Source organism: Fusarium verticillioides, chromosome 3 (genome assembly GCF_000149555.1).
Source record: "Fusarium verticillioides 7600 chromosome 3, whole genome shotgun sequence".
NCBI lineage: Eukaryota > Fungi > Ascomycota > Sordariomycetes > Hypocreales > Nectriaceae > Fusarium > Fusarium verticillioides.
The window spans coordinates 20,029-47,233 of record NC_031677.1 but is presented as its reverse complement, the minus strand read 5'-3'; the positions used below and the strand labels follow the sequence as shown (position 1 = coordinate 47,233).

At 49.9% G+C, this 27,205-nt stretch overlaps 11 protein-coding genes across 13 annotated transcripts; 9 read left to right on the top strand and 2 right to left on the bottom strand.

The window, feature by feature from the left end:
• Nucleotides 1-116: 116 nt before the first annotated feature.
• On the top strand, nt 117-3,372 carry FVEG_12799 (hypothetical protein). The gene is made up of 6 exons (XM_018902172.1): nt 117-216; nt 396-747; nt 793-1,258; nt 1,307-1,470; nt 1,520-1,653; nt 1,700-3,372. The coding sequence occupies exons 1-6, from the start codon at nt 123-125 to the stop codon at nt 3,079-3,081; spliced, it is 2,592 nt and encodes an 863-aa protein (XP_018760828.1). The 5' UTR covers nt 117-122; the 3' UTR covers nt 3,082-3,372.
• FVEG_12800 (NCS2 family nucleobase:cation symporter-2) lies at nt 3,263-6,614 on the bottom strand. Its single transcript, XM_018902173.1, has 2 exons — nt 4,819-6,614; nt 3,263-4,769 (listed from the first exon to the last, which is right to left on the bottom strand). The coding sequence occupies exons 1-2, from the start codon at nt 5,223-5,225 to the stop codon at nt 3,404-3,406; spliced, it is 1,773 nt and encodes a 590-aa protein (XP_018760829.1). The 5' UTR covers nt 5,226-6,614; the 3' UTR covers nt 3,263-3,403.
• A 908-nt stretch (nt 6,615-7,522) lies between these two features.
• FVEG_12801 (hypothetical protein) lies at nt 7,523-11,455 on the top strand. Its single transcript, XM_018902174.1, has one exon. The coding sequence runs from the start codon at nt 8,159-8,161 to the stop codon at nt 8,933-8,935; it is 777 nt and encodes a 258-aa protein (XP_018760830.1). The 5' UTR covers nt 7,523-8,158; the 3' UTR covers nt 8,936-11,455.
• Nucleotides 9,650-11,294, bottom strand: FVEG_12802 (hypothetical protein). Its single transcript, XM_018902175.1, has 2 exons — nt 10,926-11,294; nt 9,650-10,874 (listed from the first exon to the last, which is right to left on the bottom strand). The coding sequence occupies exons 1-2, from the start codon at nt 11,191-11,193 to the stop codon at nt 9,853-9,855; spliced, it is 1,290 nt and encodes a 429-aa protein (XP_018760831.1). The 5' UTR covers nt 11,194-11,294; the 3' UTR covers nt 9,650-9,852.
• Nucleotides 11,456-12,206: 751 nt separating the features above from the next.
• FVEG_12803 (hypothetical protein) lies at nt 12,207-16,584 on the top strand. Of its 3 annotated transcripts, XM_018902178.1 has the most exons (4): nt 12,207-12,465; nt 12,569-12,935; nt 13,175-15,571; nt 15,625-16,584. In XM_018902178.1, the coding sequence occupies exons 2-4, from the start codon at nt 12,850-12,852 to the stop codon at nt 16,295-16,297; spliced, it is 3,156 nt and encodes a 1,051-aa protein (XP_018760834.1). In that variant the 5' UTR covers nt 12,207-12,465; nt 12,569-12,849; the 3' UTR covers nt 16,298-16,584. The 3 variants fall into 3 exon arrangements, with proteins under 3 accessions (XP_018760834.1, XP_018760832.1, XP_018760833.1); XM_018902176.1 differs by having other exon boundaries at nt 12,569-15,571; XM_018902177.1 differs by lacking the exon at nt 12,207-12,465 and having other exon boundaries at nt 12,510-15,571.
• Nucleotides 16,585-16,808: 224 nt separating this feature from the next.
• On the top strand, nt 16,809-18,137 carry FVEG_12804 (hypothetical protein; the record flags this gene model as incomplete). The annotated part of the gene is made up of 4 exons (XM_018902179.1): nt 16,809-16,918; nt 16,986-17,300; nt 17,353-17,931; nt 17,957-18,137. 4 exons carry the CDS (start codon nt 16,809-16,811, stop codon nt 18,135-18,137), a joined length of 1,185 nt encoding a protein of 394 aa, XP_018760835.1.
• A 785-nt stretch (nt 18,138-18,922) lies between these two features.
• FVEG_12805 (glycerophosphoryl diester phosphodiesterase) lies at nt 18,923-20,185 on the top strand (the record flags this gene model as incomplete). Its single annotated transcript, XM_018902180.1, has 1 exon — nt 18,923-20,185. The coding sequence occupies one exon, from the start codon at nt 18,923-18,925 to the stop codon at nt 20,183-20,185; it is 1,263 nt and encodes a 420-aa protein (XP_018760836.1).
• A 675-nt stretch (nt 20,186-20,860) lies between these two features.
• FVEG_12806 (hypothetical protein) lies at nt 20,861-21,856 on the top strand (the record flags this gene model as incomplete). The annotated part of the gene is made up of 2 exons (XM_018902181.1): nt 20,861-20,935; nt 21,005-21,856. The coding sequence occupies 2 exons, from the start codon at nt 20,861-20,863 to the stop codon at nt 21,854-21,856; spliced, it is 927 nt and encodes a 308-aa protein (XP_018760837.1).
• A 965-nt stretch (nt 21,857-22,821) lies between these two features.
• Nucleotides 22,822-23,091, top strand: FVEG_12808 (hypothetical protein; the record flags this gene model as incomplete). The annotated part of the gene is made up of 1 exon (XM_018902183.1): nt 22,822-23,091. One exon carries the CDS (start codon nt 22,822-22,824, stop codon nt 23,089-23,091), a length of 270 nt encoding a protein of 89 aa, XP_018760838.1.
• Nucleotides 23,092-23,362: 271 nt separating this feature from the next.
• Nucleotides 23,363-24,345, top strand: FVEG_12807 (hypothetical protein; the record flags this gene model as incomplete). The annotated part of the gene is made up of 3 exons (XM_018902182.1): nt 23,363-23,694; nt 23,745-23,840; nt 23,886-24,345. 3 exons carry the CDS (start codon nt 23,363-23,365, stop codon nt 24,343-24,345), a joined length of 888 nt encoding a protein of 295 aa, XP_018760839.1.
• Nucleotides 24,346-25,657: 1,312 nt separating this feature from the next.
• FVEG_12809 (hypothetical protein) lies at nt 25,658-26,188 on the top strand (the record flags this gene model as incomplete). Its single annotated transcript, XM_018902184.1, has 2 exons — nt 25,658-25,736; nt 25,797-26,188. The coding sequence occupies 2 exons, from the start codon at nt 25,658-25,660 to the stop codon at nt 26,186-26,188; spliced, it is 471 nt and encodes a 156-aa protein (XP_018760840.1).
• Between the last annotated feature and the right edge of the window lie 1,017 nt (nt 26,189-27,205).

Genomic DNA, 27,205 nt, shown 5'->3' with positions numbered 1-27,205 from the left:
ACAACTTACTCTGGCCCCATTAACGGCTGCATTTCCCAAAGTGATCGTCCTTTAGCTTTTGTTTAAAGCCCAGGTCCCTGCCATCTGAGGCCCTTTTGTAACAGAAACCATAGCACCGTTCGATGGCAGGCCCTCTCCAGGTTGGAGACCTTATCAGCCTCGGGCGCCTAGCCTGGGAAGTCTACCGCTTTGGCTGGTCTGAAGAACATAATGCAAGTAAGTGATCCAAGCGCGATGCTTTTGTTTCTCCTGCGAGATATGCCTTGCGGGGCTTCGCCAACGCACTGCTTTTGTTGAATGTCAACCTTCGTGAATAGGTACATGTACCTGGCGATCACTCAATCCTTCATCCCTCCGGCTTCAGTAGATGTAACGTCGGGCTGACTGTATGGCAGCAAGACAATATGAAGAATTTGGAAGAGATGTCAGAGGTCTCGCCGAGAATCTCGATATCCTTAGCAGAGTAGTTGCATCGGCAGACAACTCTCTCCAGAGTCAAAGACGGCAGGGCGCTCCAGCAAGGCTACGATGGGACCGGACGTCACTGATTCAGATCATTGGGGACTACGAGATGACATTACGAGAATGCAATGAACTTCTAAGATCAAACAGTCGATATCGTGTAGGAACCAACCCTTTACGCAACCTGGAATGGAATGTACTCGTTCAGCCCGCAGCTGATCAACTGCGCCAAAGGATCACGCTGCACAACTCGAAGATCCTGCACGTCCTGAAACCGTTTGAAGTGTAAGTGCATCAAGTTGGTACTGTTTCATAAGCTGATGAGGTCAGTGATCTCCTTTTACGGGTACGACAAGATATTGAGCTCATGCATCGAGACCTCGCGGACCGCATCACAGCTGCTCATCATGACATCCGCCGTCTGATGGGAGTTCTTATCCCTGACCTTGATGAAGCCCTCGACCAAAGAGTTCAGCGCAGTGTTGTACTACTAGAAGTGCCGGTGGGCTTGGACGAACAGTTCCGGTTTGCAGCGCTCACTGGTCACTCCGAGTATCGCACCGAGGCGGACTTCGAGCTCACCGAGCTGTCGGATGCATTCATACTGAACTTTCATAAGAGCACAATCAACTTCAAGTCTGGTATGGTTGTTGAAGAACGTGTTCCGACGGTTGACCAGTATCTCAACTTGTTGAAGTGTGTATGGATTTTCAAGAGAATTCAGGCGGCCCCTGCTTTGCGGGAGGCGGATAAGGACACTTCCCACTGGCCATCCTACGCCCGGCAACTGGAAGATGTAAGTCGTGCGTGTAATTACATGTGACGTACAGACTAACGAGAGTAGGACCTATCATCCCAATGCGCTCGATTTGGCCGCGAGTTGGTGACGCCAAGAATAATCATTTCGACGCTCAAACGAGACATGTTCACGATCTGGCCAGAGAAAGAACCCGCCCCTCTTGTTGACCTTGTTACAAAAGACGAGATGATGGAACAACTGCTAGAGGTGTAAGCTTGACATAACTCCCAGTTCCGTTTTAAAGCCTAACGATAGCAGAAACCTACAGAGCTATAGCCCAGGTATCGAGAAGAAAGCCAAGCTCCTTCGAAGGCTAGACGCAGATGGGCGAAGATTCAGAATCATCATGTCTGGATCTGCTCAAGCGGGATCGGGAAAACCAAGACAGCAAAGTCAGTAGGCCCTTTTCTTCTCGACGTCAAATGCTAACTTTCACAGCTGAGAAATTTGACTTCGACATCACCACAATGGTCTTTAACCCACAATACGTATTGCCCACAGGCACTCATATGACACAAGAGATCATCCTAAGACAGAACGAGAGAATCGCAAGGCTGGACTTCATGGACGGAGCTGATATACTGAGGTTCCAGCAAGCGGTCACTGGATTCAAGCCATGGGCCTCTGCCACGCAGTACGACTGTCAAGTCATTTTCGTCCTGGGTGGCGTCAAAGAGACAATCATGGAGAACGCTTGCCTTCAACTCTGGATACCCAAATCAACCGAGGGCTCGCTTGTCACCAATAGCGATGCCGCAGTCAACACCATCAAGGCTTCATCAAGCCGTCAAAACTCCATATCAACCCTTGCCTCTGGAGCGATGCCAAGTTCGCCCCTTTTAGGGAGCAGGCCATTTGCATCACCGGCGCAGACGTTCTCGTCTTACGGAAATGGCGGAGATGGCTTCGCTATGGGTCCCCCTGGTCGTCACCCAAGCCTTCCAACCATACGACAGAGACAGCCCACAGGGCCCGAGTTCTACGGATCGTGGCCTGGAAGAACTTCCCCAGAGCCGATAGGATCATCGCCTGTAGAACGACAGAGCTTCTTCCCGATACCGGGACCGCCGCGACAGGCTCCACCCCGGAAGCCAGTCGGATCAACCCCATCTCCTCGGCGTTCCAGTTCTCTCTTTCCGCCTCCTTCCACCAGTACAACTATGACCAATAACGGGCGTTCTTTCAGCATATCGAGTGGCGTCTCAAGCAACAGTAACTCATCGAATAGCGATGTTCGAAGTGTTAGCATTTCTACAGGAACAAATTCCACAGGGCTCCTTCACAAGCGCCCAGTGAAGCCGATGCTGGTCTTGTTCACACAAAACCGACAAGGAGATAAGTTCTCATTTGTGACGGTTCAGATTGACGACGAAACAAACATGAATCCAGAGCGCTGCAACTGTCGCCGATCCGGAAGAGATGGGGCATCCTGCGATATCGCGGCAATCGAGAGGAAGAAGGGTGATGCTCCTATTTCAGCCCGAAGATATGAGCAGTCACCGTCGGACGGCGAGATGGACTGGAACTTGGCCCGGTTGGCGCTGAACAACCCTGCCTCGACGAGCGACAGTGTCAACTGGCCCAACCTCAAACGTCTTAGCATCAAATTTCCAACTCCGCAGGCACGAGCTAAGTTCTGTGGCACACCAAATGTCTGCCATTGCAAGATCAAGAAGGAAGGTGACTTGCTCAAGTGCATACAAGAACGCCATCGCGGACTCTGGGGAGAGGTTCAAGAGAACTACAGGAGGCAGATGAACAGCTTTCACAAGCAGCGATACGAGAGCAGATCTCATGTGGTCTATGGCGTAACGAGTTGATGGATTTAATGTGCGAAAACATGACATGAAATAACAAGTTCAGTCTGTATCTCTATGTAAGAGAGCTTTTATGATTCTAATGAGGCGCGGAGTAGAGGAGTAATCATTGGTTACAGGTGTTTTTGGAAAGCTGAAAGAGGGATTCCTAGATAAGGTCGCTGATGACTTGGAATGATTACGCTGCTTAATGAACTTCACTTTTGATCTGCAGAGACCGAGGTCCTTCAAATAAGAAATCATAATTTAAATAACCCGATATTCATCATACATAGACATAACCCTATTCCCTACTGGACTTTTATACGTTTTCCCCTACATCCATTCAAACCTGCTTCTGAGGATCGATACTATGCTCCCGACTCGAGCCTGCGGTGGCCTTGTTCTGTTGCTCTGTATCCTCGTGGATCACGACATTGGTCGCTGAGCGGGCTGCATCAATGTCATCTTCCAGCTCCTCAGGAAGCGTGAGGTTGAGGATCACACAGATGATGGCAGCGACTGCAAAACCAGTCTCCATGACAAGAACAATAGCGTCGAGGAAACCCTGAAGAGAGCGGTTGTCCCCCTCGTATGTGAAGATCTTATCAAAGTAGTTGGGTAGAAGCGTTGCGCCATATCCCAGAGCCAGACCAGCAGTAAGAATGAAGCGGTTGCGTCGAGTGAAAGGGACACCACGGACAATGATGGACATGCCCGATACAGCTACAGCACTGAAGAGGAAGGTTGTCATGCCACCAAGAACAGCTGATGGAATGGCAATGAGAGCAGCAGCAAACTTGGCAAAGATACCCATGATGATCAGGAACATGGCGCAGGCAAGACCAGCTTTGCGGTTGGCGCATCTGGTGAGGACAATGACACCGTTGTTCTGAGCGAAGACAGACATAGGAGTCATGGTCATGAGAGCACCAATGCAGCCAGCAATACCATCAGACAAGATACCACCCTGAATACGAGATTCATACGTCTTTCCAGTCACCTCGAGCTTGGAAACGTCGCATGTGGCTGTGACATCGCCAATAGCCTCGGTAGCGCAGACAAGGTAAACAGCAATCAGGGGGAGCACGAGTGGCCCGTAAACTGATAGAGGGAATGTGTGTACCCAAGCGAACGAAGCAACAGGGGCAGAGTCGATACCAGATCGATCGAAATAACCACAGGCAGCAGCAATAATGCAGCCGACTAGTAGTCCAATCACGACCGAGGTGGATTTCATGATGGGCGAGCCGAATCGCTCACACAGAATAATGGCGACAAAGACAGAGAAACCCAAGCCCAGGAATTCTGCAGATCCCCAGGGAAGAGGGTGAGGTGCGTTGATGTTGGGGCAAAGAGCAAACAAGCCGTCAGTGGCAGTCATGCATCCTCCACTGCCACCCATCCAGTTGGAGAAACCCGACTTGATGAGCTTGATACCGATGAGCATAACGGTAGGGCCAGTGACGATCGGCGGCAGGACCTTCAGCAAGAACTTTGCGGGGATGAAGGAGACGAGGATGTTGATCAAAGCACACACAGCGGAGGTACCGAGAATGGCTCCATAGCCCTGAGGGCAAGGCAAGGGGTTTCCATCAGAATCTGAAGGACAGAAGCCATTGGCGTACATCTGATTGAGACTTCCTTGAGCGACAGGAATAACGCTGAATGAGACTCCAACTACAGACAACACTCCAGTACCGAGGTAGTATCTAAGACAAGGATTAGCACAAACTCTTGTCGCGACCAAACAACACTTACTGTGTACCAAAAAGCCTGAATCGAGTGATTTGGACTGCAGAGAAGATGCCAGAAACGATGAGAGCGGTTGAGACGAGGTATTGTTGTTGCTCAGGTAGCAAATTGGCGCTGCCGCTGATGATGATCGGTGGTGTAATCACACCTGCTAACATGGCCAATGCATGTTGAAAGCCGAGCAGCAAGCCCAGAAAAACTGGCATCTTGTCATTGAGACCAAAGAAGGGACTTGGGTTAACGCTCTTCTTCATGAAGGGCAGGTTTGGGCGAAAGAGAAAGGCATAGTCATAATCGCCAATCAGGCCGTGCCTGGTAGTGAATGCCTTCTTGAGGCCATTGCAACGCTGAGCAAATGTTTTCGGTGGCGCATGCTCGGGGGCAATCGACCGTGGCCCTTGATCCTCATCCATTGTTGAAGCAGTTAGATGGAGTTGTGTAAAGAAACGAGAAATAGGCCAACGCTGGAATGGCTTTGGTGTCGATGGCGTTGATCGTTGAGGGGTCCAAGCGAAAGAGGAATCTTCGTGTCGATCAACTCAACGACAGACTTGGAATGTCAATGTTGAATAAATATTGACGAAGGCTTTGAAAGGCTCCAACACTGAAAGTTGATATGGGCAATATGAAGGTTTATACTTCTAATTCCTCTCCGTATAATAGAAGTGATTGGCGAGCACGCGAGGCCGTTTTCGGGAGTGCCTAGAGTTATTTTTTAAGCTTAGTGGCCCAAGACTTGTAACTGATAACTCGTGGATCCAGAGATAGCTTATCAGGACTTCTTATTCCCCAGATGCTTGACAAATTGCTAGAGATGGGGCAGCGGGTGGGTGTCTGCGGGTCCGAGTCCAAGAGCCCCAAGCGAGGTGAGATGAGATGCAGATCAAAAGACAAGGTCAGCTAAGAAAAACATGCGATGCTAATCTGAAGCTTGATACTGGTGACATGATCGTGCACAGCCGCTCCTTTAAATATGCAACCTCAGATTCCACGATGGGGAGGTAGAAATAAAGTTGGCATGTTATTAGACCGGCCGGTCGGGGAACCGGTATTGGTGGTGCACCTACGTGGGGGACGAACAGAAGGAGTACGGCCTGTCGCGACCATTGGGCTGGGTTCGAATCGAGAGGGATGAGATAGCGCATCGGCGCATCCCCGAAGCATCGCCTGGGGTTGTCACCCATCGCCACGGAATAGGCGACTTCGGCTGTGTATCATGGCCAGGATTGTGACGATAAACCCAGCATGGGTAGGGACAGCACCAGCTGAGCTTTGTCTGGACATCATTCTGAGCTTCAAACCACGGGCTGATAAATAATCAGTTTGCGAAATCGGATGACTCTCTGTAAAAGATGGCACCAATTTGGAGTGACCGTCGGAATTCAACCACCCAACTCGTTCAAGTTTATCTCTTGGGTGCATGCATTGTACGCCACAGTTTGCTAGCAGATATGCATACTGAGGTTGTGCTCGGCCATGAGCCGTCGGCCAACCACAAGCTTATCAGATAAGATGGATATGCGTGTAAAATCGGCTGTCGGCTGCATCCGGTGGTGATAGCTAAGAGCCTGTGATTCTTGGGAGAACGGAGGCGGGCGACTGCGCAATAAATTCCATCTTGAAGGTGTAGATGATTGAACCAGAGCTGAAAGAAGGGCGATCGATCGGTCGGAGATGTTATCACAGCTGCGAGACTAGGCCAAGCGGCGGCGACAAAGTCATAGAATTGTGTAAAGGCCGCCGGCGCTTCAGATAGATTGTGGCGATTGATGCGACAATGATTGAAGAGGAAGAAGAAAAAGAAGAAAAGATTGGTGTTGTAAGACCAGCAAGAGGAAATATCAGGCAAGGCCCTGGCTCAGAGGGGCAGAACTGGCAGGTTGGCTTGAGCTAAAGGCGGGAGGCACCGGAGACTGCCGCTATGTGCCTGCCTCTCCGCATTCATGGAGTTTTTGTTACTTAAGAAAGTGCTTGGTCTCCATCCTCAAGCATGAGCCTCATCTTTGATGCAAGTGTCGGTTCTCGTCACTCTATCTTGTTCCAAAGCTCCAATTGCAGCATCAAAAGAGGCCTGATGTGCTCTCCATGCACCTATAACATATCTCTTCTCTTCTTCCCCTCTCACTTAGTAGAGGCCTCCAGATACAACAGCAATGTAAAGTCCAGTTGCGAAACCACAAACAGTTTGAAAGACTCTTGGTTCTGACAAACACAATACCTTGGTGTCACAGACCAGATGTCACGGTCAGTTTACAACTCACCCTGCGTCACCGCAGTATTATCCAGAAATAGTTCAGAAACACAGCGACTTGACAGACTCAAATTTAGATCAACCCAAGATATTCCTTACTTAGCTAATTTAGATAAAATGTTCCAAGATGAGCTTCTGCCGTCTTCTTAGTATCGGGAACTGCTATAGCGCTTACTGTATGTACATTCATCAAGCCACCAGAGTTCTTTCAGAACAACCAATCATATCGCCATCCAATGCCAACACCGAGGTAATATGGGTTTTATGACACAAAGAGATGCGTTTCTTGATTTTGCCCATCCTCTCTCTTCCTTCCTTGTCCACATCCAACCACGATCTCCCCTATCACTTCTCATTGGCGGACTTGCTCCGTCACCACGAGACTTTGTCTTCGATCGCTGCTCCACTTAACGGAGCTAACCTCCGGCCGGGGCGGATAAACTGCCTCCTGTGTGTTTCTAGGGGTCAAGCGATCCCCCTCAGTTACACATTTGACGTCTTCATGACAGAAACAATACACCTTTTGCCCCCTTTTACATCAGTTTTCAGGGTCTCACGAAGGGACTGGCACCAAACAGACAAGGCGTTGGCACTTGACTTCCCCCATTATCGGCCCCAAGACCATTCGGTTGGACCCTTTTTTTGGCTGTATTATCAAAAACAAAGAGACCAAATTTCCCCTGCTCCTACCTAGTCCCCTACCTAGTCAAAAGGCAGAGGTGGCGTCTTTTTTCTGTGGCGAAAAACCACAACAAACGGTCACTTTCCTCTCACAGGCAGAAACAGGTGCTGCTAAAGGGATTTTCGCTCCAACGTCTGGTCTGGTCTGGCCTCGTCCCATCCCAGAAGGTCACGCCTATTCTATCTGCCCATAATAATGTGCCCTAGTTAGCTCATCTTGTGCTATGTCTCTAACTTGTGAAACTCTGAACTTTCATCAAATCTCGATCGATTCCTTCTTTTCCAGTTTTCGTCTTCAATCCATTATTGTTGTCATTTTGGGCACTTGATTGATGTTGCGCAGGTTGGACTTCGATATACCTCATCAACCGCTACCGCTGCTGGATACCTCCGGACAGCCGGCATCGGCCCTTCATGCACCACTCCACCAACGGCATTCATCGTTTGTCACCACGAAAAGTCACTGATCCTGATCTCGTTGCTATTCGTGACAAGCTTGTTGACGCCCTCGCCCTCAAGGCGTCCGCTCTTGTGACGCCGCCAGCCACCAACTTGTCTCCTCCATCTTCGCACGCTGGTCCGCCCGGCACGGTCCAGCGGCCCTCCTCTCGATCTCGACATCGCCGTTCAAAACGTCCTTCTTCTTCATCTCCTCGTCTAGTCGTCGGCCCTGACGCAATTCGTCGTCTACCATCTGAGCTGGCTCGGTTACACTTGACTTCACCGCTCATTGTCTCAAGCCCTTCAAGATCAAATATCGCTCGCAAAATTCAAGCCATTATTCCTAATCTCGACAGTCGAATTCTCTGTTCATCTAATACCACCGTGCCAGCCCAGGCATCTGGACGAGATTGCGTTGTCAGCGTCGGCGGAGGTTCTGCTGTCACTTTGGCCCGAGCCGTTGGCATACGGAAAGGAATCCCTCACATTTGCATACCTACGACATACAGCGCAAGTGAACTACATCGAGGCGGAGGACCTAGCGACTCATCTTCCGAAGAGAAGGGCAACGGCCACGACAGCAGGATTCTTCCGACCGTTATCATTTACGACGACAACCTCACCATGAGCTCCCCAACTCGATTTCCAGCACCCAGCGATGAGAAAGTCATGGAGGACTTTGCTCGAGCCGACACGCAGCCCAAATCAGAAGACGCCTGCTGGAGCTATCTTCATATTCCAGGCGTCTGACACCTTCTGGTCTTGTCCACCCGGACATCTTTTTTATAATCTCTTTTAAAATTACCTGTCTTGTACCTGCGAGGAGCCCTTCAGCCTCCTATTCTTATACCAGGATCCCCCACCTCGCGCCGATTTCTCGGATATGGGATCATAATGTTTTTTTTGCGATCTTCGCACAACGCACGCCACCCATCCCGCCTCACCCTCTACACGGTTGAGGGATCATGGAGAAAGGAGCATGACGCCCGGATTGCAGAGTTTTCATGTACTCTGCGTTGCACTACCGGGATATCGTGCCCTTCTCTGCAAGACAAAGACCACCGGCTTGGTCTTCCATGATTCTCTGATGGAGTATTTCTGGGGACAATGCCGCTTCAAGTCCTTTCTCTAGTCACCGGTTCAGACGCAAACCTTAGTCCGTATTTAATGGCAAGGTATCTGCTTCTGCCCCTTTTCCGGGACAGAGTAAGTGCACTTGTACTTTCCGAAGCTACTGGGCTTCGAGAAGACTCATCATAAAGAGACTACTGGGTCTCGAGTCAAAACATGAGGCTACTGGGCCTCAAAAAGAAATGTCGCCGAAGGTCGTGTAGCATCGACCGAGGGATACTTCTCTCCCCGACTCAACACGAATGGGTTTTTGGTTATTTCACTATGTATGTGATCGTGCTTCGTTTCGGAAGACCACCAACTGCACATGAGTCGTTGGATGTCCACCTCCTAGGGTGGGCTTCTTCATAAATTAGATGGATAGCCAGATATTGAAAAATTGAAAGTTATCACCATGATCTTTCTCTCTTGAACTTGTAATGAAATGTATCTACGTCCATGGTCTAGGCTCTGGCCATTCTGACCGTCGGATCGCACTACTTTATCGTATCTACGCCGGGTATCGTAACAGTATTTTCATCGCCAAAAACTTACGCTCAATCTAAGCCCTCAAAGCCCATGACGCCGTGGGCTCCCATGGGCCCAAGTTTGCTCTGCTGAGCTTCCTTGCGTCGCTTGGCCCTGCGCTTCATCTCCGCAATCTGGTCCTCCTCACTATCGTCATCGCTGTCGCTTTCGGCAGCTCGCTTGCCGTTGCCATTCTCTCCAGCGTCACTATCATCGCTATCATCGTCGTCATCTTCATCCTCTTCGTCATCGTCTCCTTGAAGAGCAGATAGCTCTTCCCAAAGCTTCACAGTCCTTCCGCCAGCGCTGATGAGGCGGTTCTCGCAATCGAAACCCAGCGATACAACGCTCTCCATGTGATCGTGACGCAAATTGGCTGAAATGTCCACCTCCCGAGCAACAAGGTCAACCACACGCAAGCTGCCATCACCGACACCGCAGACGACCTTCTTGCCAAGTCCCAGCTCTTGCGGGATCAAGACCATGGCATCGATACTTTCACCGCCGCCCTTCTTATCGCCATCCACGATGATTCGTTCCTGCTGGTCATCCCAGGCTCCCTTGTCCCACATGGTCAATACACCCGAGCCAGATCCTACCGCCAAAACACCGTTGTTGCGATGTCCTTTAGGGCCCAAGCCTGGAACGAAGCAAGAAGATAACAGCTCATCCTCCTGGTCGTCGCTACGCACAAGCACCCCTCTCCTAACATCGGTTACGGCGAGCGTGGTACCGCCAGTACTGACCCATTGCTTCGGGAATCCGCTGGTGCTGGCACTAGTGGGCGGCAAAGGTGTTATGGAAGAAACGTAGTCGGCATGGGGGAAGTGAGTCTGAACGGGCTTCTTTCCCAGTTTGCCGTCCTTGAGGTCAATGATGTGGAGGGCACCTGAGTCGGTCGCGAGAAGCAGGCTCTGGGGGTTCAGGACGTGGAGAAGGGTCGGCGCATCGGGAACCGTGGTTGCAGAAGGAATCACGAATTTTGAAATGACTTGACCGGTCTTGGGGTCAAAGTGCTTTACCAGCGCATCGGTTCCAGCTGAATAAACAGCTTTAATAGGTTAGCTTGGAGAACAACAACAGAAGCTCGTGGAAATCTTACCAGAACCATCGTGCGAGTAGACCAAGGATCTACAGCTCCCCTTGTGTCTTCGAGTGCGCCAGACGGATTCGATCATACTCTTTCCGTCGCTCAGCACGCTCGTGTCACCATCGGCATCGGCATTGTCGTCGGAAGAAGAGCTGGATGGCAATCGAAAGGTCTCGACATGGCCACTCGATAAACCGACGGTCAGGAGGGGCTCCGTGGGGTGGAGGGCAGTTGCGAATACATCTGCCGATAGAGGCAGGGTACATGTATTCTCGAACATATTGAGAGATAGATGCTTATTAACAGTTACTCAAGAAATGAACGGCAACGTATAGCATTGCTTGAAAAGGATGAAGAAAAAAAAGAAGCTCAAGCCAAGGGAAGCCACTGTGTTATCGGCGCGATAGCAGTAGTTCACACTGTCTTGAGGTCAACGGAAGTTCAACAGGAGTACCCTGTTTTGAGGTACATACTACAGCGCAGAATTTTTAATTTATTTCTTAATGCTCGCGATACAGATTGATATTTATTTGATCTCTGGGTCTTCTTTTGAGTCCTTGTATGATTATATGATGTTGGGTATCTCCAGTCACTGTTGACCAGTTGCAGGTAATAAATGGCGGGGCCCATTGAAATCTAGACTGAGGTCGTCGGGTGCAAAGCTCCAGCATTCAGGCACCCACCCTAGGGGAGGAAAGAAAACTCAGGACCTTAACCCTAAGTGATAAAAGTTTTTAGGTAAATTCAAGCCAAGTTTGGGAACTCTTTTCTTAGTTTATTTTGACACCCTATATCAAGGATGGCTGTTTTCTTGCCCCCCCGAGGCCACCCACCCTAAAAGCTTATGCAAAACATCCTGTTTTCCCACCTGTAGATGGATGCATTTCTGAACATGGGAAACTGCTATCAATTGGATAGTGTATAGTCTCGTCATTGATCTCGATCTTGCTTTTTCTTTGCAGCACGTGCTACTATTACAAGCAGCATAGACTTATTGCCCTTTATGCTCTATAATTTTAGAAAATAAAAGCATCTGATGACCTTGACCTTATGCGTACCTGACTCAGTCAGATGCCCATAAAATCTTACCCATGAGATGAGAGGCCGGAGGTTTCATGGCAAATCGATGGATCGTCTGTCGCTAACGGAACTCAGGCGGTAGATCTCCACGGGTAAGCACCCGGGTGGCTCCACTGAAGGTTGGCTTTAGGGCCGTTGGGGGGCAAAGCGGGGTGGCGATAGGTCAAGATTCGAGCCCAGTGGAAGGACAGCCTAGAATCCAGACCCAGACCAGGTTGGAGTGCGATGGAGGAATCCATCCTTAAGTAATCTTGCCAATATCTAGCTAAATTCTCAAGGGCAGGCAGGCTACCTTAGTATTTTAAACCAGTCTTGTTAAACCACACAACCCCCCAACCTCGTCCGACGATCTGTTCCCCCTGCCGAGGCTGCTTGCTTGCTTGCATGGGCTAAGCCCGTAGTCTACGGTACAGCTGTCGATCATGACTGGTAGCAAGGTCTCGGAATCAACTCGCGAACGGGAGATATTCAAGTGTGTATGACCTTGCACCATTTCTCATCCTCACTCTCGTCGCATCTCCATCCCCTGCCATCAATTGAAGCTCCTCAAAGGGACTCATCTAACGAATACCCAGATATGACTCGGTCTTTGTCGCCAACTCTATTCGCAATGATGTCGCAAACCTTATCCCGTCGTCTTCATTGCGACCATGCTCGGATCCTGCCATGACAGCTCTGGCCCAGGTAGCTCTCTTGAGACTCGGCGCTTCTCGCGCCATGATCTCGCTGTTTGACTGTCAGCACCAGCATATCATCGCCGAAGCTACACCTGCGCTTCGCATATCTGCTCACGCCAATCCTCCTAGCTCTGGTTCCGACAGCCTTTGGCTTTGTGGTACTGCAATACCTCGGAGTTATGGTATTTGTGATCGTGTATTGGTATCTCGCGAGTCTGGTGGACCACAGCAACCATCATCGGCTTCGGAGCTCCCGGTTACAGTGGTAAGCAACCTTGCTGAAAATGAAGAGTATCGCGATACCTGGTACTACAAGGTACGGCCAGAGCACCGGTTCTACGCAGGAGTACCGATAAGAACCCGTCGAGGTATCAACATTGGCGTCTTCTGTATTCTTGACAACGAACCGCGGGAGTCACTTGACGAAGCATCACAACAAGTCATGCGAGATGTTTCAGCATCTATCCTAGGACAAATGGAACTGACACGATCTGGAAATGGCAGGCGTCCTGGTGAGCGCATGGTTCGCGGTTTGGGAAGCTATGTGGAGGGGAAGACGACCGTGACAGGGTGGGAGAACAGTTCAACGAATATCTTCAATGCCGATGCAAGCACAGAAGAAGGCTCTTTGAACCAGACGCAACAGAAGATCCAGAAACAGAGGGACAGTGTCACTGCTACTGCTGAAATGGATAGCATATCCACGCCAGATATTTTTGTTCTTGAAAGCCCTAGTCAGAACAGGCCGACAAGCCCGTTCCATTCAACTGACAAGCCTCCTATTTCAGTTCCGACTGGAGAAGAATCGCGATCTAACCAGCTGAGCCAAATTTTCTCTAAAGCGGCAAATATCCTACGCGAGTCGATTGAAGTTGAGGGGGTCCTGTTCTTGGATGCAGGTGTTGGCTCTTTTGCTGGCAGAATCCGGTCCGGCTCTTTGCGGCGTAATTCAAGGACTCACGTTCGTTCTTCCTCCTCATCCTCATCTTCCTCCTCTCCAGGTAGAGGTAATATCTCAGTCTCTTCTCCCCGGAATTCCGCAGACTACCCGTCCTCAGGCGCTATGTGCCCTGTTCTTGGATTCTCTACGTCTGTCTCTTCTAGCATAAATGGTGAAGCCCCTTCAGGACGCAGTCGAACTATACCTGAACGACAGCTCCAGAGGCTACTGCGCCGCTATCCAAAAGGCAAGATCTTTAATTTCGATGGCGACGGAATGGTGGGATCGAGTGATCCGACGAGTGAGGACTCGGCTATGGCTGCTTTCCAGGCCAAGAAAGCTCGGAGCATTCAACAAGAACAAAGGGGCGACAAGCAAAAGTCGCGAAAGGTCAACGATCCGTATTCACGGAGAAACGAAGGCATGGCCATTCGCGATGTCTTCCCAGGAGCGCGCAGTGTTGCCTTTGTACCTCTATGGGACTCTCACAGAGAGCGCTGGTTTTCCGGGTGTTTTGTCTATACAATGACACCAACCCGCATCTTTACAGTCCAGGGGGAGCTGAGTTACCTTGCCGCTTTCAGTGCAGTCATCATGGCAGACGTTGCTATGATGGAGAGTTCCATAGTATCCTTGGCGACGACATCTTTACTCAGCTCCCTATCCCATGAGCTCCGGTCTCCACTCCACGGCATTGTTCTGTGTGCCGAGCTGTTGCGTGATACGGCACTTGATGTTTTCCAGGGGGATGTATTGCGCTCCCTTGAGGTCTGCGGTCGTACACTTCTGGACACGATCAATCACTTGCTTGATTGGACACGCATCAACAACTTTGTCAAGGCACCCAGTGGACAGTCGCCGAACTCAGGTGTTGCGTTCGTGAGAGGCGCACAGTCTAACTCAAGAAGTAGACCGACGGATGGGATGATGCATATCGCTTCGAATCTGGATCTCGACATGTTGGTGGAAGAAGTCGTGGAGTGTATTCATGCTGGCCACACCTACCAACAACAATCACTCGCGCTTGTTCAAGATGACAAGCCGAATGAAGAGCTCAATCGTGATCCTCTTACCCGCCTTGATGGTATGGACGTTGCGGATAGTGTCAAGGCTGGAGAAAACATCAGCAACGGAGCTGGTCCTGACGCAGTTCTTGTGATGTTGGACATTGACCCGACGGTGGACTGGGCGTTCCATGTTGAGTCAGGGGCATTGAGGCGCATAATCATGAATCTTTGTGGAAACGCCCTCAAGTACACTACACGGGGTTATGTTAAAGTCTCTGCCTACCAGGATCCTCCTGGGCAAAGCCGGTTAAAGGCTCGAGTCGTTCATATCGATATCACCGATACAGGAGCTGGCATCGGTCAAGACTATCTCAACCACCGTCTGTTCGCTCCGTTTGCTCAAGAGAATATTCATTCTTCGGGTGCTGGCCTTGGTCTGAGTCTGGTGAGGAAATTCGTCAGGGCACTTGGAGGCTCTATACATGTTCAAAGCAAGGTCGGCACGGGAACTCGCATTGCGGTAAAACTACCACTAGAAGCTGTCAGTGTTGATTCGACAGAAACTATGTCCGATCGCGAGGAGTTTCAGGCCCAGGCCATTGAGTTGTCAGGTCTCCGCGTCTGCATCAACGGTTTCACACCTTTCGTTGGAGGCGGCTCAGAAAGTCAACGCTGGAATTCTAGGGAATTTGACGAACGTGCTTTGCTGGAAAAGGTCTGCCGCAATTGGTTGCGTATGCAAGTCGTCGACCCCCTCCACAACGCCGAGTATCTTCCTGACCTGATACTCTGTGACGAATCTCAACTTGAAATGATAGCAAACCAGCCTCGAGACGAGCTATCGTCCCCAGTTGTCGTGGTGTGTCGCAGTGCCGCTGTCGCTCGATCGCTTGACAGGTCACATAGGTCACAGCACAAGCTCAATTGGGGATTATTCAGTTTCATATCGCGCCCGTGGGTCGTCTTTTTGTTACTACTTGTTCCCTGCCGCTGACGTTCTTATCTAGTGTGGGACCGAGGAAACTTGGCAAAGCTTTTGTCCTCTGCTTCAGGCGCTGGATGAAATTACAAGCAACAGCTGCAGATCGTGCCAGCGTCTCGACCAGACTCGACGAGCCACCGACTGTATCGACAGGAGAAACAGATCTTGTCCAACGTGGGTCCGATGACAAGGAACGCGGCTATTTTGATATCGCCCCAACGATAGCTCCTAAGAAGAGAAGGGCGCATTGGGATTATGATGACGCAGAGACTCCGTTGCCATCGGTTCCCGCTTTGCAACTACCTCCAACCCCCCAGGATCAACGGTTCCTTTTGGTGGAAGACAATGCTATCAATATGAAGATCTTACAAACATACATGAAGAAGCTGGGTGTGGCGTACGACTCGGCCTCGGATGGACTCCGAGCTCTGGAGTGTTACAAAGCTCAAGAAGGGTGTTACAGGTGTATTTTGATGGATATTTCCATGCCGGTAATGGATGGGTTTGAGGCTACACGACAAATTCGAGGGTTCGAGAAGGCCTCTGATTTGCCACGAAGGCACATTGTCGCTATATCTGGCCTCGCCTCCAAGGATGCACAGGAGGATGCTTTTGCGAACGGACTGGATCTGTTTCTCTCCAAACCAGTGCAGCTCAAGGAGCTCAGTCGAATTCTCAAGAGCCGAGGGCTGATTTAGACAGGGCTGGGATATCGAAGGATACGAACACGAAGCGAACACGATATCATGACTTTTCTCTGGGATTATTTTCTGTAGATTTTATTTGGAGGCTCTGGCGTTGGTGCGGTTTTATCCGCTGTATAAAACAATACCCAGGCATGGATTTGCGAGGGAGGGTCGGTCTTATTGTGGCATATGTTACTAGACAGGATAGAACGCAGGCGCAAACGGGTTCTTATCTGGGAGGAACTTGCATTGAGAAATAGGAATACGAATTAATTTGAACGAGAATGAACAGGCACTGAAAGATCTCATTTATTGTTTATGTTTGTTGGTGAATCAGGTTGAGTACTAGTATATAGGGCTTCTCGTCTGAGGCATTGGTCAAGAAACATCCACTTCGTTCATCTACACCTACCTACTGTACAATGCATCTGCGGGTCAACTGAGCAAGCGCCACCTCAATCACAGTCCTCTCCAGTCCAGCATAGGTAAAGTTGAGAATCGCCAACAATTACTTTCCTTCCAAATGCGCATCAAGCGAATGATTTTCAGATGGCAACTGCTAATCCTGGCGGCGGTAGCCGCGACTGCCATGCCTCAAGCTGAGCCATTCCGATGTGTTATGTATCTTACAGGGTAAGTGCATCTCCCTCATCAACAAGCAAGGCAAGAACTTCAGAATATTCGCTAACTGAAATTCTAGACAACATGATATCGTCCCAGCAAAAAGCGCACTCCACGACGTCTCGCATGTCATTTTGGCATTCATGCGCTCCGAGACCTTCAATGTTGACGACAAACCTGACGACTACCCGCTCTTCACCTGTGTTCCCGATGTCCGCAACAGGTTCCCTGGCGCCACGAAAGTAATGGTAGCTATTGGAGGCTGGGGTGATACTCAAGGTTTTGAGGAAGCGGCCAAGAACGAAACCACGCGGAAGCGGTGGGCGTGCCAGGTTGCGGCAATGGTCACTGCGACGGGCGCTGATGGCATCGACATTGACTGGGAGTATCCCGGGTAAGGAACATTGCAATCTTGACCATTACGAGGTACACACTGACTGCAACAGAGGCAACCGTGATGATTACAAGCAAATTCCCAACTCTCAGCGCGAATGGGAAATCAATGCATTTGTATCGCTCCTCCAGGAATTGCGTACCGCTATTGGCCCCGACAAGCTTCTGTCAGCGGCTGTTCCGGGCAAAGAGGTTGATTTGATGGCCTTTACGCCCGCTACCGTCACAAAGATCATGAAAGAAGTCGACTTCCTCAATATCATGACATACGACCTGATGAACCGCCGGGATATCGTGACCAAGCATCACAGCGGTGTCTCGGATTCTCGAGACTCAATCCAGCGTTATATCGACCGAGGCGCATCGCCGAGTCAGCTCAATCTTGGGTTTGGATACTATGTCAAATGGTTCATGACCCAAAGGTGCTCACAGGGAGAGCTTCTTGGGTGCTCTACTCAATTGCTTGAGGATCCCAAGACCGGAGCTGATCTGGGCAAGACAGGCGGCTTTAGCTGGCACGACGATATTCCCCAGGACGTATCTACATCTTTTGAACGTGCGAGAACGGCTGGGAAGTATGATGGGGACGGAAGCTATTTTTATTGGGACGAGAAGGAGTGGCGATGGTGGACGTTTGATACTAAAAAGAGCATCCAGACAAAGTTTAGCCATGTCGTGCCGGAGCTCGGAGTTCGGGGGAGTTTTTGCCTGGGGCATTGGAGAAGATGCGCCCTCATTTGAGCATTTCAAAGTCACGGCCGAGGAAGTTCACAAGATCCGGAAGGGCCATGCAGTTGAGCACGACTACATGGAAGATGGAGACAGGGACGAGTTGTAATGCGGCGTGCATACAAAAGCGCGAGCAAGTGCTTGGCTACCTGGCCTGGGTAGTAGTGAGATGCCATGACAGCATGGCTTGCCTATGTATGCACATGCATGAATCGCCGACTTTCAATTGAACGGGTCGCCAACTTTATTCATCCACCTTCCAAAGAGGCTCGATATCTCTCGAACAGGTTTATGCCGTGACTATCGCATCGCCGCGCGGTCCAATTAAGCTAGGTTTCGGCAAATCACAAGGTCCATACTAAACACGCCTCTAGCTGAACGGTTGAGTGTAACGCTGCTAAGCTTATCCTTAGCTTCCCCCTCCAACAAACGCCCACGTCTCCTCCACACGTGCTTGTCAAAGATGCACATCCTATCATCTCGTACGGACTTTGCCTACTGCTAGCTCCGGGGACCTTGTGCTCTTTGCAGAAGCTGGCCTGCAAGTGCTGTGATCTGCGATGTGATTGCTCAATTCGTCTCTTCTAGGCCGATAACCAACACCGAAGGTTCAACAGGAACCACATCCTGTAGGGGTGTTTTGTGTGAATGGGCTTGTTCCTGGGGATCTTGCGACGTCATCTCGGTGCATTGCCCAGATAGGTCTATCGGGCTGGGGATCAATGTGCAGTTCGCTCGTCCATAAAGCCTGGTGATCGCCCAGGTCGCATCGAGAAGTTTTGGTGTTTGGTCAAGCCTCAGTCAGTCTCGATCAAGGCCTCAATTGCTGGTTCTTGCCAAGCCTTGTCGGTGTCTCTTGCTCCTCTATCAATCAATTGACTTGTCCTGTTCACCATGCGTTTCTCTACTTCTCTCGTTGCCGGCCTTGTGGCTGTCAGCCCTGCCATTGCTGCTCCAAGCCCCAGCTATGGCGATAAGGAGTTGTTCAAGACTGTCAAGCCAATCAAGCAGATTGAACTCGGCCCTCGACCCTACTACCTGGTCAACGATATGGACGAGGGCTCGCTGAAGAAGAAGCTTCAGTCATGCTCGGAGAAGCCTCAGAAGCCTTCCCAGTGGTCAATTGCCCACCGTGGCGGCGGTACTCTTCAGTTCCCTGAGCACTCTCTCGAGTCGAACCTGGCTGGTGCTCGAATGGGCGCTGGTATCCTCGAGTGCGATGTTGCTTTCACCAAGGATCGCCAGCTCGTGTGCCGACACTCTCAGTGTGATCTCCACTACACGACCAACATTGTCACGATCCCCGAGCTCAACAAGAAGTGCACCCAGCCATTCAAGCCCGCCAAGGATGGCAAGCCTGCTTCTGCCAAGTGCTGCACCAGCGATATTACCCTCAAAGAGTTCAAGACTCTCTGCGCCAAGATGGAGGGCTTCAATGCCACTGCCACCAACGCCGCCGACTTCCTCCACGGTACTCCGCCTTGGCGAACCGATCTGTACGCTACTTGTGGTACAGTTCTGAGCAACAAGGAGCACATTCAGCTCACCAAGCGCCTTGGTCTGAAGCATACTCCTGAGCTCAAGACACCCGAGGTCAAGATGCCCTTCGACGGTGACTATACCCAGAAGAAGTATGCTCAGCAGCTCATCGACGAGCACAAGCAGGCTGGTGTCAAGCCTAGCGATGTCTATCTCCAGAGCTTCCTATACGACGACATTCTGTACTGGCTCAAGGCCGAGCCTGAGTACGCTCGTCAAGCCATGTATCTCGACGAGACGGGCGACACACCCGAGACCTTTGACAAGGCTGTTGCCAACCTCACTCGCTACAAGGAGGACGGCGTTCGCTATATCGCACCCCCTCTGCCTTATCTCGTCACACCTGGTAAGAACGGTAAGATCGTTCCCAGCGCATATGCGAAGAAGGCGAACGAGCTCGGTCTCAAGATCATCACCTGGACTCTGGAGCGATCTGGTCCTCTGAAGAACGGGGCCGACGGCAACTATTATTATACTACCATTGCTAAGCTGATCAACAATGATGGTGATGTGTTTAACTTGTTGGATGTTTTCCGGGAGATTGGCGTCGCTGGTGTCTTTTCGGATTGGAGCTCGACTGTTACTTACTATGCCAACTGCTTCGGTCTCAAGCTCTAGGAATAGAATTAGAGAAATAGAAACTAAAGTCTAGATAAATAAGAACGTTTCTGTTGAGTTGATTGGAGATGTGAAGAAGGTGTGGCGTGCGTTTCAGTCGAGGTGTAACGTTCAATAGTAATAGAGGTTGAAATCGCCGCAACATCTGACACGTATCGACTTCGTCTCATGGGCATCAAATATCATCAAGGTCGTGGACCTGATATCTCAGCACCTGTCAAGAACTGAACGGTGAATGTTGCAATGTCTCGATAAAGCAATTCTCCACGACCCTAAACCTTCAGGGTAACTGTCCCCCGCCAATGACATGTTGCACTACTCAAATGCAAGTGATGAAGAGAAATTATACGCACCTTTGGGTTTTACCCTTTGTTCTCATTGGTTGTTAATATTGTCAAGGCTGCAAGTGACCAATTCCTGGAAAGATCGCCCGAATGAAGAAGCTATGCCAGCTCTGCACCAAAGGCTGTTCTATGGCTAGCCTGTCATCCTCACCAATGAACTATCTGACAGACTCCGCCGGATTTTTGTCTTTACCCCCAGATTTTGAACGATACTATACTCTACAGTTGTATTGAAATGTGACTTGTCACATTTGAATTCCTCTACATCTCATGTCTTAGTGGCATTGTATCTGGATCACAACACACGTTGGTCTCAGGTCTGCCGTCTGGGATGCATCTCTCGGTGATACAGATACACAGCAGAGAGAATGGGCTGTTATATTGCCCCAAGACAGTTCTAGTCATTGTATGTCACTTGAGCTATGAGCTTGAATAACGCTGACCATCCCAGGCCACCTCCACTCTCGCTCTATAGAATGCATGCGAACTTCTCGCCTTGACCTTCACCACCTTCAAACGCCATCATGGTCTTTGCTTCTGGAGTCTTCTATTGACCCCATTGGGCGTGTTTCCGTATGCACTGGGATGGCTGCTTGGATACCTTGACATCCTGGGCACCGACGCGAGTAAGGCCATCGCATCGCTGGGCTGGATCGTACTCGTCAGTGGCCAGTCCGTGGTACTGTATTCATGGCTGCACTTGGTATTGAACAACTTGAGAATACGGCGCGCTGTGCTATGGATGATTGTGATCAACAGCACGATATGGCACACGACACAGACAGCACTGCTATTCACTATTGGACCAAGCGTTGATGGCAGCAATCCCACGCCCATATTCGTCGCCATCGAGAAAACTCAAGTGACTTTCTTTTGCGCACAAGAGTTTGTCATCTCGGACCTGTACCTTTGGGGTACCATCGATATCCTACAGACATCACTAGGTAGTAAGCAAAAGACGATGTGGTATCTCCTGATCATCAACCTCCTCATCGTAGCCATGGACATATCTCTTCTCATCATCATGTACAAGAACCACTATACGATCGAACAAGGAGTCAAGCTTGTCATATACTCCATCAAACTCAAGCTTGAGTTCGCTGTCCTTGGAAAACTAGTCGATGTCGCGCAGAGCCGCGGAGGATCGAGTGTTTCCGAAACACCTCCAGCTCGCTTCATCGAGATGCACCCTCGGGAACATGGAAGAAGCGACAACCTCCCTGAAATAGTACACCTTGAGAACACGGCTGCACGGAGGATGGCCGATGATGAGGAGAGCATGTGCCATCTTTATGACGATGCGATCAAGCAGGTATACAAAGGCTGAGGGCATGACTAGCCAATCGCATCTTGAAATCTTGGGTGTCCTGTAGGGGCGAGCGAGATTTGTCAGGAGAGAGGATGTTTGCATAAGCATCGGGATAATCTAGCTGAGACGATGCTAAGCAGTGATTGTAAGAAGCTAGGCTGGGTATGTCCCCGCAGAATGTTCAGCCTTGAAGTGATCCATGCGTAGATTGTTAGCGAGGTCAGCTGTGAAGACGATGTATGGTTCTAGAAGTGGTGAGATGCTGTGGAACAGTTGATCACATAGTGAATAGGAAATGTAAAGCACCATCACTGATGTGCAAGATTTGGTCACACAAACTGCAAGATCAAAGATATCAGCTCTCATATCATAACGATCTTAATATTCTCCGGCCGCGCGATGCGATGCAATCCTTGTCGCTGATCTTCCACAGTGGATCATCACCAACTCTTCAATAATACTTCTAGCTTCTACAACACGTCCCAGATCACAAGATGGTCTGTCCTCAAGTTTACCGCCGTACTCCATAATGACCCAAAAAGGCGGTCTCGCCGGATGAAACCTGTTGTTTCGAAGGATTTGGTCGGGGGCGTCTGTTGGATTGTGCTGGCTAGAGTATCGTGTTATAGAAGGGAAGAACATCGCATGCTGGAAGCTTTCACATGTTGTGTCTCTTCATTCTTGGTATTGGTATCGTTCTTCTTTTGTTTGAGATTTATTAATATTATGCGTCTGGTGCGCGCTTATTCATAATTGTATTGTTATCCTATTGTCGATTTGATATCGAGGTATACATTAGGCAGGCTTGTAATATTCCATCCTACCCCTTATTATCATCTCGAAACTCGATCTATTCTCGACACTCAATTAACCGCCAAGACGAACCGTATCTATCCATTCTCTTGAACATCTCCTCAACATCCAACGAGTTCATCGGTCACAATAACGAGCGCGTTGGCAACTCGCAGGCCATCGAGGCCGCCATGTCCGCGTTCCCTATAGTAGACGGCGTGACAGTCGCTATCCCACCACCAGAGGGTTATGTAGTCAACTTTGATCATCCCCTACAACGACATGCCATAGAGTCATATGTGATCTCGGGCATAGGCACAGCACTCGCTTTTCTTTTCTTTCTCCAGTATTTATATGTCAAACTCTGGGTTTTACGTAAACCCGATGGGGAGACGGGTAAGACCCTTGCGCCGATCTGGATCAAGTTGTCATCTGCTAAGGATAGGAAGCCTGCCTTATAATTGCGTGGATCTTTTCTATAGCTGTCCAAGTCGTCTCTCTCAGTAAGTTACCCACTGAAAAAGCCCTGGTAGGCGGGATAGTTGCTCATGGGAAGCAGGTTCTTTTATTCTCGGGGTAACAGGGGTACATGCTTGGGAACTCCCTCTCGAAAAGTTCAATGAAGGGAATCAGGTAAGATCTCTCGCAAAAGCTGGCGGGCATATTTTAACAATCCCCAAGCTCACCTTCATATCTCCCATCCTATACGCTGTATGCACTGCCTGCTCCAAGATGGCGCTGGCGCTATTCTACCGTAGGCTTTCTCCGCAGAGATGGTGGAAATGGAGCGTGTATAGCGTCTTTTTCCTCGTTGCTGGCTATAATCTAGCCATCTTGCTCGTGGTTCTGTTCGGATGTACGCCGTTCAAGAAAAGTTGGGATCTCACGATACTCGAAGGATCGTGCGTGGATCGAGGAGCGGTGTATATCTGCACAGCGACCCTAGGCATTCTTTCAGATCTCATCCTTCTTATCATGCCATTGCCGATGATTCTGCAGCTGCAGATGCAGATGCCACGACGCCAAAAGGTTGGTCTTGTGGTCCTGTTTGTCATTGGTTCTGCGTAGGTAGTTCTCAGTTGAGAGAGCTGGCACTTGCTAACTGATGAGACAGAACACTTGTAACGTCTGTGGTTCGACTAGTACTACTGGTTCGGATAGTTGATGCAAACGACTACACCTGGGTTCTCTCCAGTGCAGCGGTCTGGATGTGAGTACGACTCGACCCTAGCGTAGCAGTGACTAACAAGGCCAGTTTTGTCGAAGCCAATCTTCTGATAATATGCGCGTCGCTGACGACGCTTCGTCGTTTCTTCATCCATGTCGCACCCAAATTCATTGGCGAACGCGGGTCCTCAGTTCAATACTCCGCAACCAGTAAAGGAACACGACAACATCCATTCCAGACAATAGGGATCATTAGGAACAAAACCCGGAAGGATAGACTCGATGTCCAGATTGAAGATCCCGGATTCGACCTCAAGACAATCGTCCAGGCGCAGCCCGTGACGACCGAAGTGACGGCGTATGAGACAGACGAACAGCCAGAACAGATGATACGGCACTTGCGGAGACAAGAGTCATTGAAAAAGTTTGGCGAGGCTCAGACTCAGACTCAATTGTGGGATCCCCGCAACAGCAGCAGCGATGATGAGGAGCGGGCGATTGTCCAGACGAAAACGGTGACAGTTGTATACGGGCCAAGGACGGAATGAGACTGAGGCGCTTAATATTTATTAGCATGTTCCAGGTATACAATTCTTTGTCTTGTCTCGTCTGTGGCCTGGTGACGGTTAATGCATTCGTCGAGATGTGAGATGGTGTTGGCCAATCGTATTCTGAGAAGCGTAAAAAGTGCTTTTCCTGTCTGATCTGTCAGATGAAGTGAAACAGATGTCTGCCAAGACTGAAACACGTCTGTCTGCTCTCGATTGCCGGGCCAAGTTAGAGTTGACCTGGACAAGGATGTTAAGTTAGAGTTCCATTGACTCAACTGCAGCCGCCGACAGAGACAGAGACGGAGAAAGGAGAGGAGAGACGTCTTGGTCTACGGGTTTCAGCTGCCGAGCCTAGGCAGTGAGTGAGTGCATCCATCAGCCAAGCACTGAAGCGCCTATAACTCCCGGGGCCCGGGGGGGTCCGACAGACGTAAAAGAGAAAAAAAGTCGTGCGCGTCACAAACTCTTGTCGTTGCAGTCAGAACATGATGAGATGATGCTCTTAAGCATTACACTGCATTTTTGCCCAGAACCAGCTAAGGAATGTGAATGTCTCGTATTCGGAATCTCGACTGATTGAGCCTTGAGCTGAGCCTTGTTCAGCCACTAAATGACATCACGCGCCCTGTAAGTGTGTGTACGTACCTACTGAAAGAAATGGAACCCTGCATTAAAACGTCAGATGTTTGGGTCTTAGCACCACGTCATTCGTGACAATGACAGGGAAAAAAAGAAGAGGAAGCTACATGAGCCACTCAAACGTCGTTGTCAGTGCAGATCTTGTCTCTCTGTCTGCCCTTGATTGGTCTGGGCTGCCTCTTTGCGGAGGGAGGGAAAGCTTCGCGCTTGGCTGTAGGGTGTAGAGTGTAGGGTGTAGAGTGTAGAGTGTAGGTGTAGGTGACTGCCGAATACGCCATGATTCACTGACGTAGAGGTTCTTAGCTGTAGCCGTTAACGCTGCCAGCGGCTGAAGTCAACTGAACTGATCTTGGCTTGGCCTGTTGGGTTTGGGTTGGTTTGGGTTCAAGTGTCTCGTCTTGTCTTGTCTCGCCTTGAATGGATGGGCCCATCCATGACTGACACTGTCCGTCATTGACTGAACCCGAAGCTGCCGCCCGTAGATTTAAGTAAATGCTATATCCCCCTGCTGGACCTCTCCTCTTGCTGGCGATCACATCCATCTCTCTTCTTCACTCACCTCACCCAACTGAACTGAACTACTCAGCAGCAGATCAACATCTCTATCCAACGCCTTCAACCCGATAAATCATCTAGCTAGCTTTCATACGACATCAGCATCGTATTCATCATGGCCATGGGCATCATCACCATCATTCACGCCGTTCTGGCAGTCTTTCTCATCATCGAGCTGGGTCTCACCGCATACCGTAAGTGCCGAACCTCTCTCTCTACTCCCCAATGAGCTATCCCATCTAACAATTCCACAGTCGTCGATGCTACTAGCACCTGGTGGAGTGACTCTCCTGCTTCGGTGTCATTCCTGCTCTTCTGCGTCGTCTGGTCCATCTTAATCCTGCTCTATCTCGCTCTGACGCCTCTCTTCGCTCCTCGCATGTACCACAGCATGGTCGCTCTCGGTGTTCTCGCCCTCACCACGCTCTTCTGGTTCGCCGGCGCTACTGCTCTCGCTGCTCACATCGGTGTTCCCAAGTGCCACGGCATTACAATCTGCCAATGCGCTCAAGCGGCTGTTGCTTTCGGTTACTTCATCTGGGCCATCTTCACTGGTTTGACCATTATGGAGGGCCTTGCTTTCATGCGATCGCGCGGTCACTCTGCTCACGCCGATACTAAGCCCGGTCACCACTCTGGTGTCTAAACGATTCGAGGGTGTAATGAGTTGATGGAATGGATAACGCAACCTCAACCTTGGAAATGGAGTGGTGGTGGTTGGATTCGTCTTTTTTCGCCTGTTTTTTATGCGACACGGCCGCAAGATACCCTTCAGGAACTGACTGGCTCGTCAGAAGCGCCCAGATTATATGATTAACTTTTTGTATTATTCATGGTGTATTAGTGCGTTATGGTTGAGAAGGGAAAGCTATCATTGATCGCCTATTCTATGCTATCACTGTAAATGTCCGTGATTGAATGTCTCCATCGACAGGCAATTAGAGATAAACTTGATCGGCATGTGCATCTGGCGCTTATCCTCATCCCATGCCGGGAGTCACCGGCTATAGCTGCCGAGCTTAAGGTAATTCCTCCACTTTACGTCATTTCACTTGGCTGCACGAAGCTACCAGAAGTTGGTGGTGTCCATGCTAATGAAGGGTGGATATTCACAGCATGATCTCATAATCCGACCTTGGACGTCCATTACGTACGTCCTCAAAGAGATTTGTAGTAGCAACCATGATCATATACAACGGGCGATTGCGACATTGCATCATCATCACCAATATTGACGACTTCCATATCGAACAAGGGCTGCTTGCTCGTGTGTAGGGTAAATGTTGATGTTCAACTCGTTTCGCATGACGGCTGCCTTCGGATCAATCAATCAATCATTCATTCAACAATGACAGCTCAATGTTGAGCTTGTCTCCCGTCTGATAGCTATTGATATCGTATAAATGTTGCCGTGAACGCAGGTTCGGTATTGTAGGGTCAATGTTGTTGATTAGACAGCTTTACTTTACTGGGCTCTGGCTCTCATATCAATGACAAGTAATCTTGGCCAACTGATACGTACAATCAACGCCATGATCCTTTTGGCAGCCGGAATATCCTTACCTCTCGGCTTTGCTTCCCTTTCTGCACAAGTGTTTTGTATCATTCAATATCTCTACACATTTACATCCGGTTTAGTGCACTCTTATCCGTCCTTCCATCC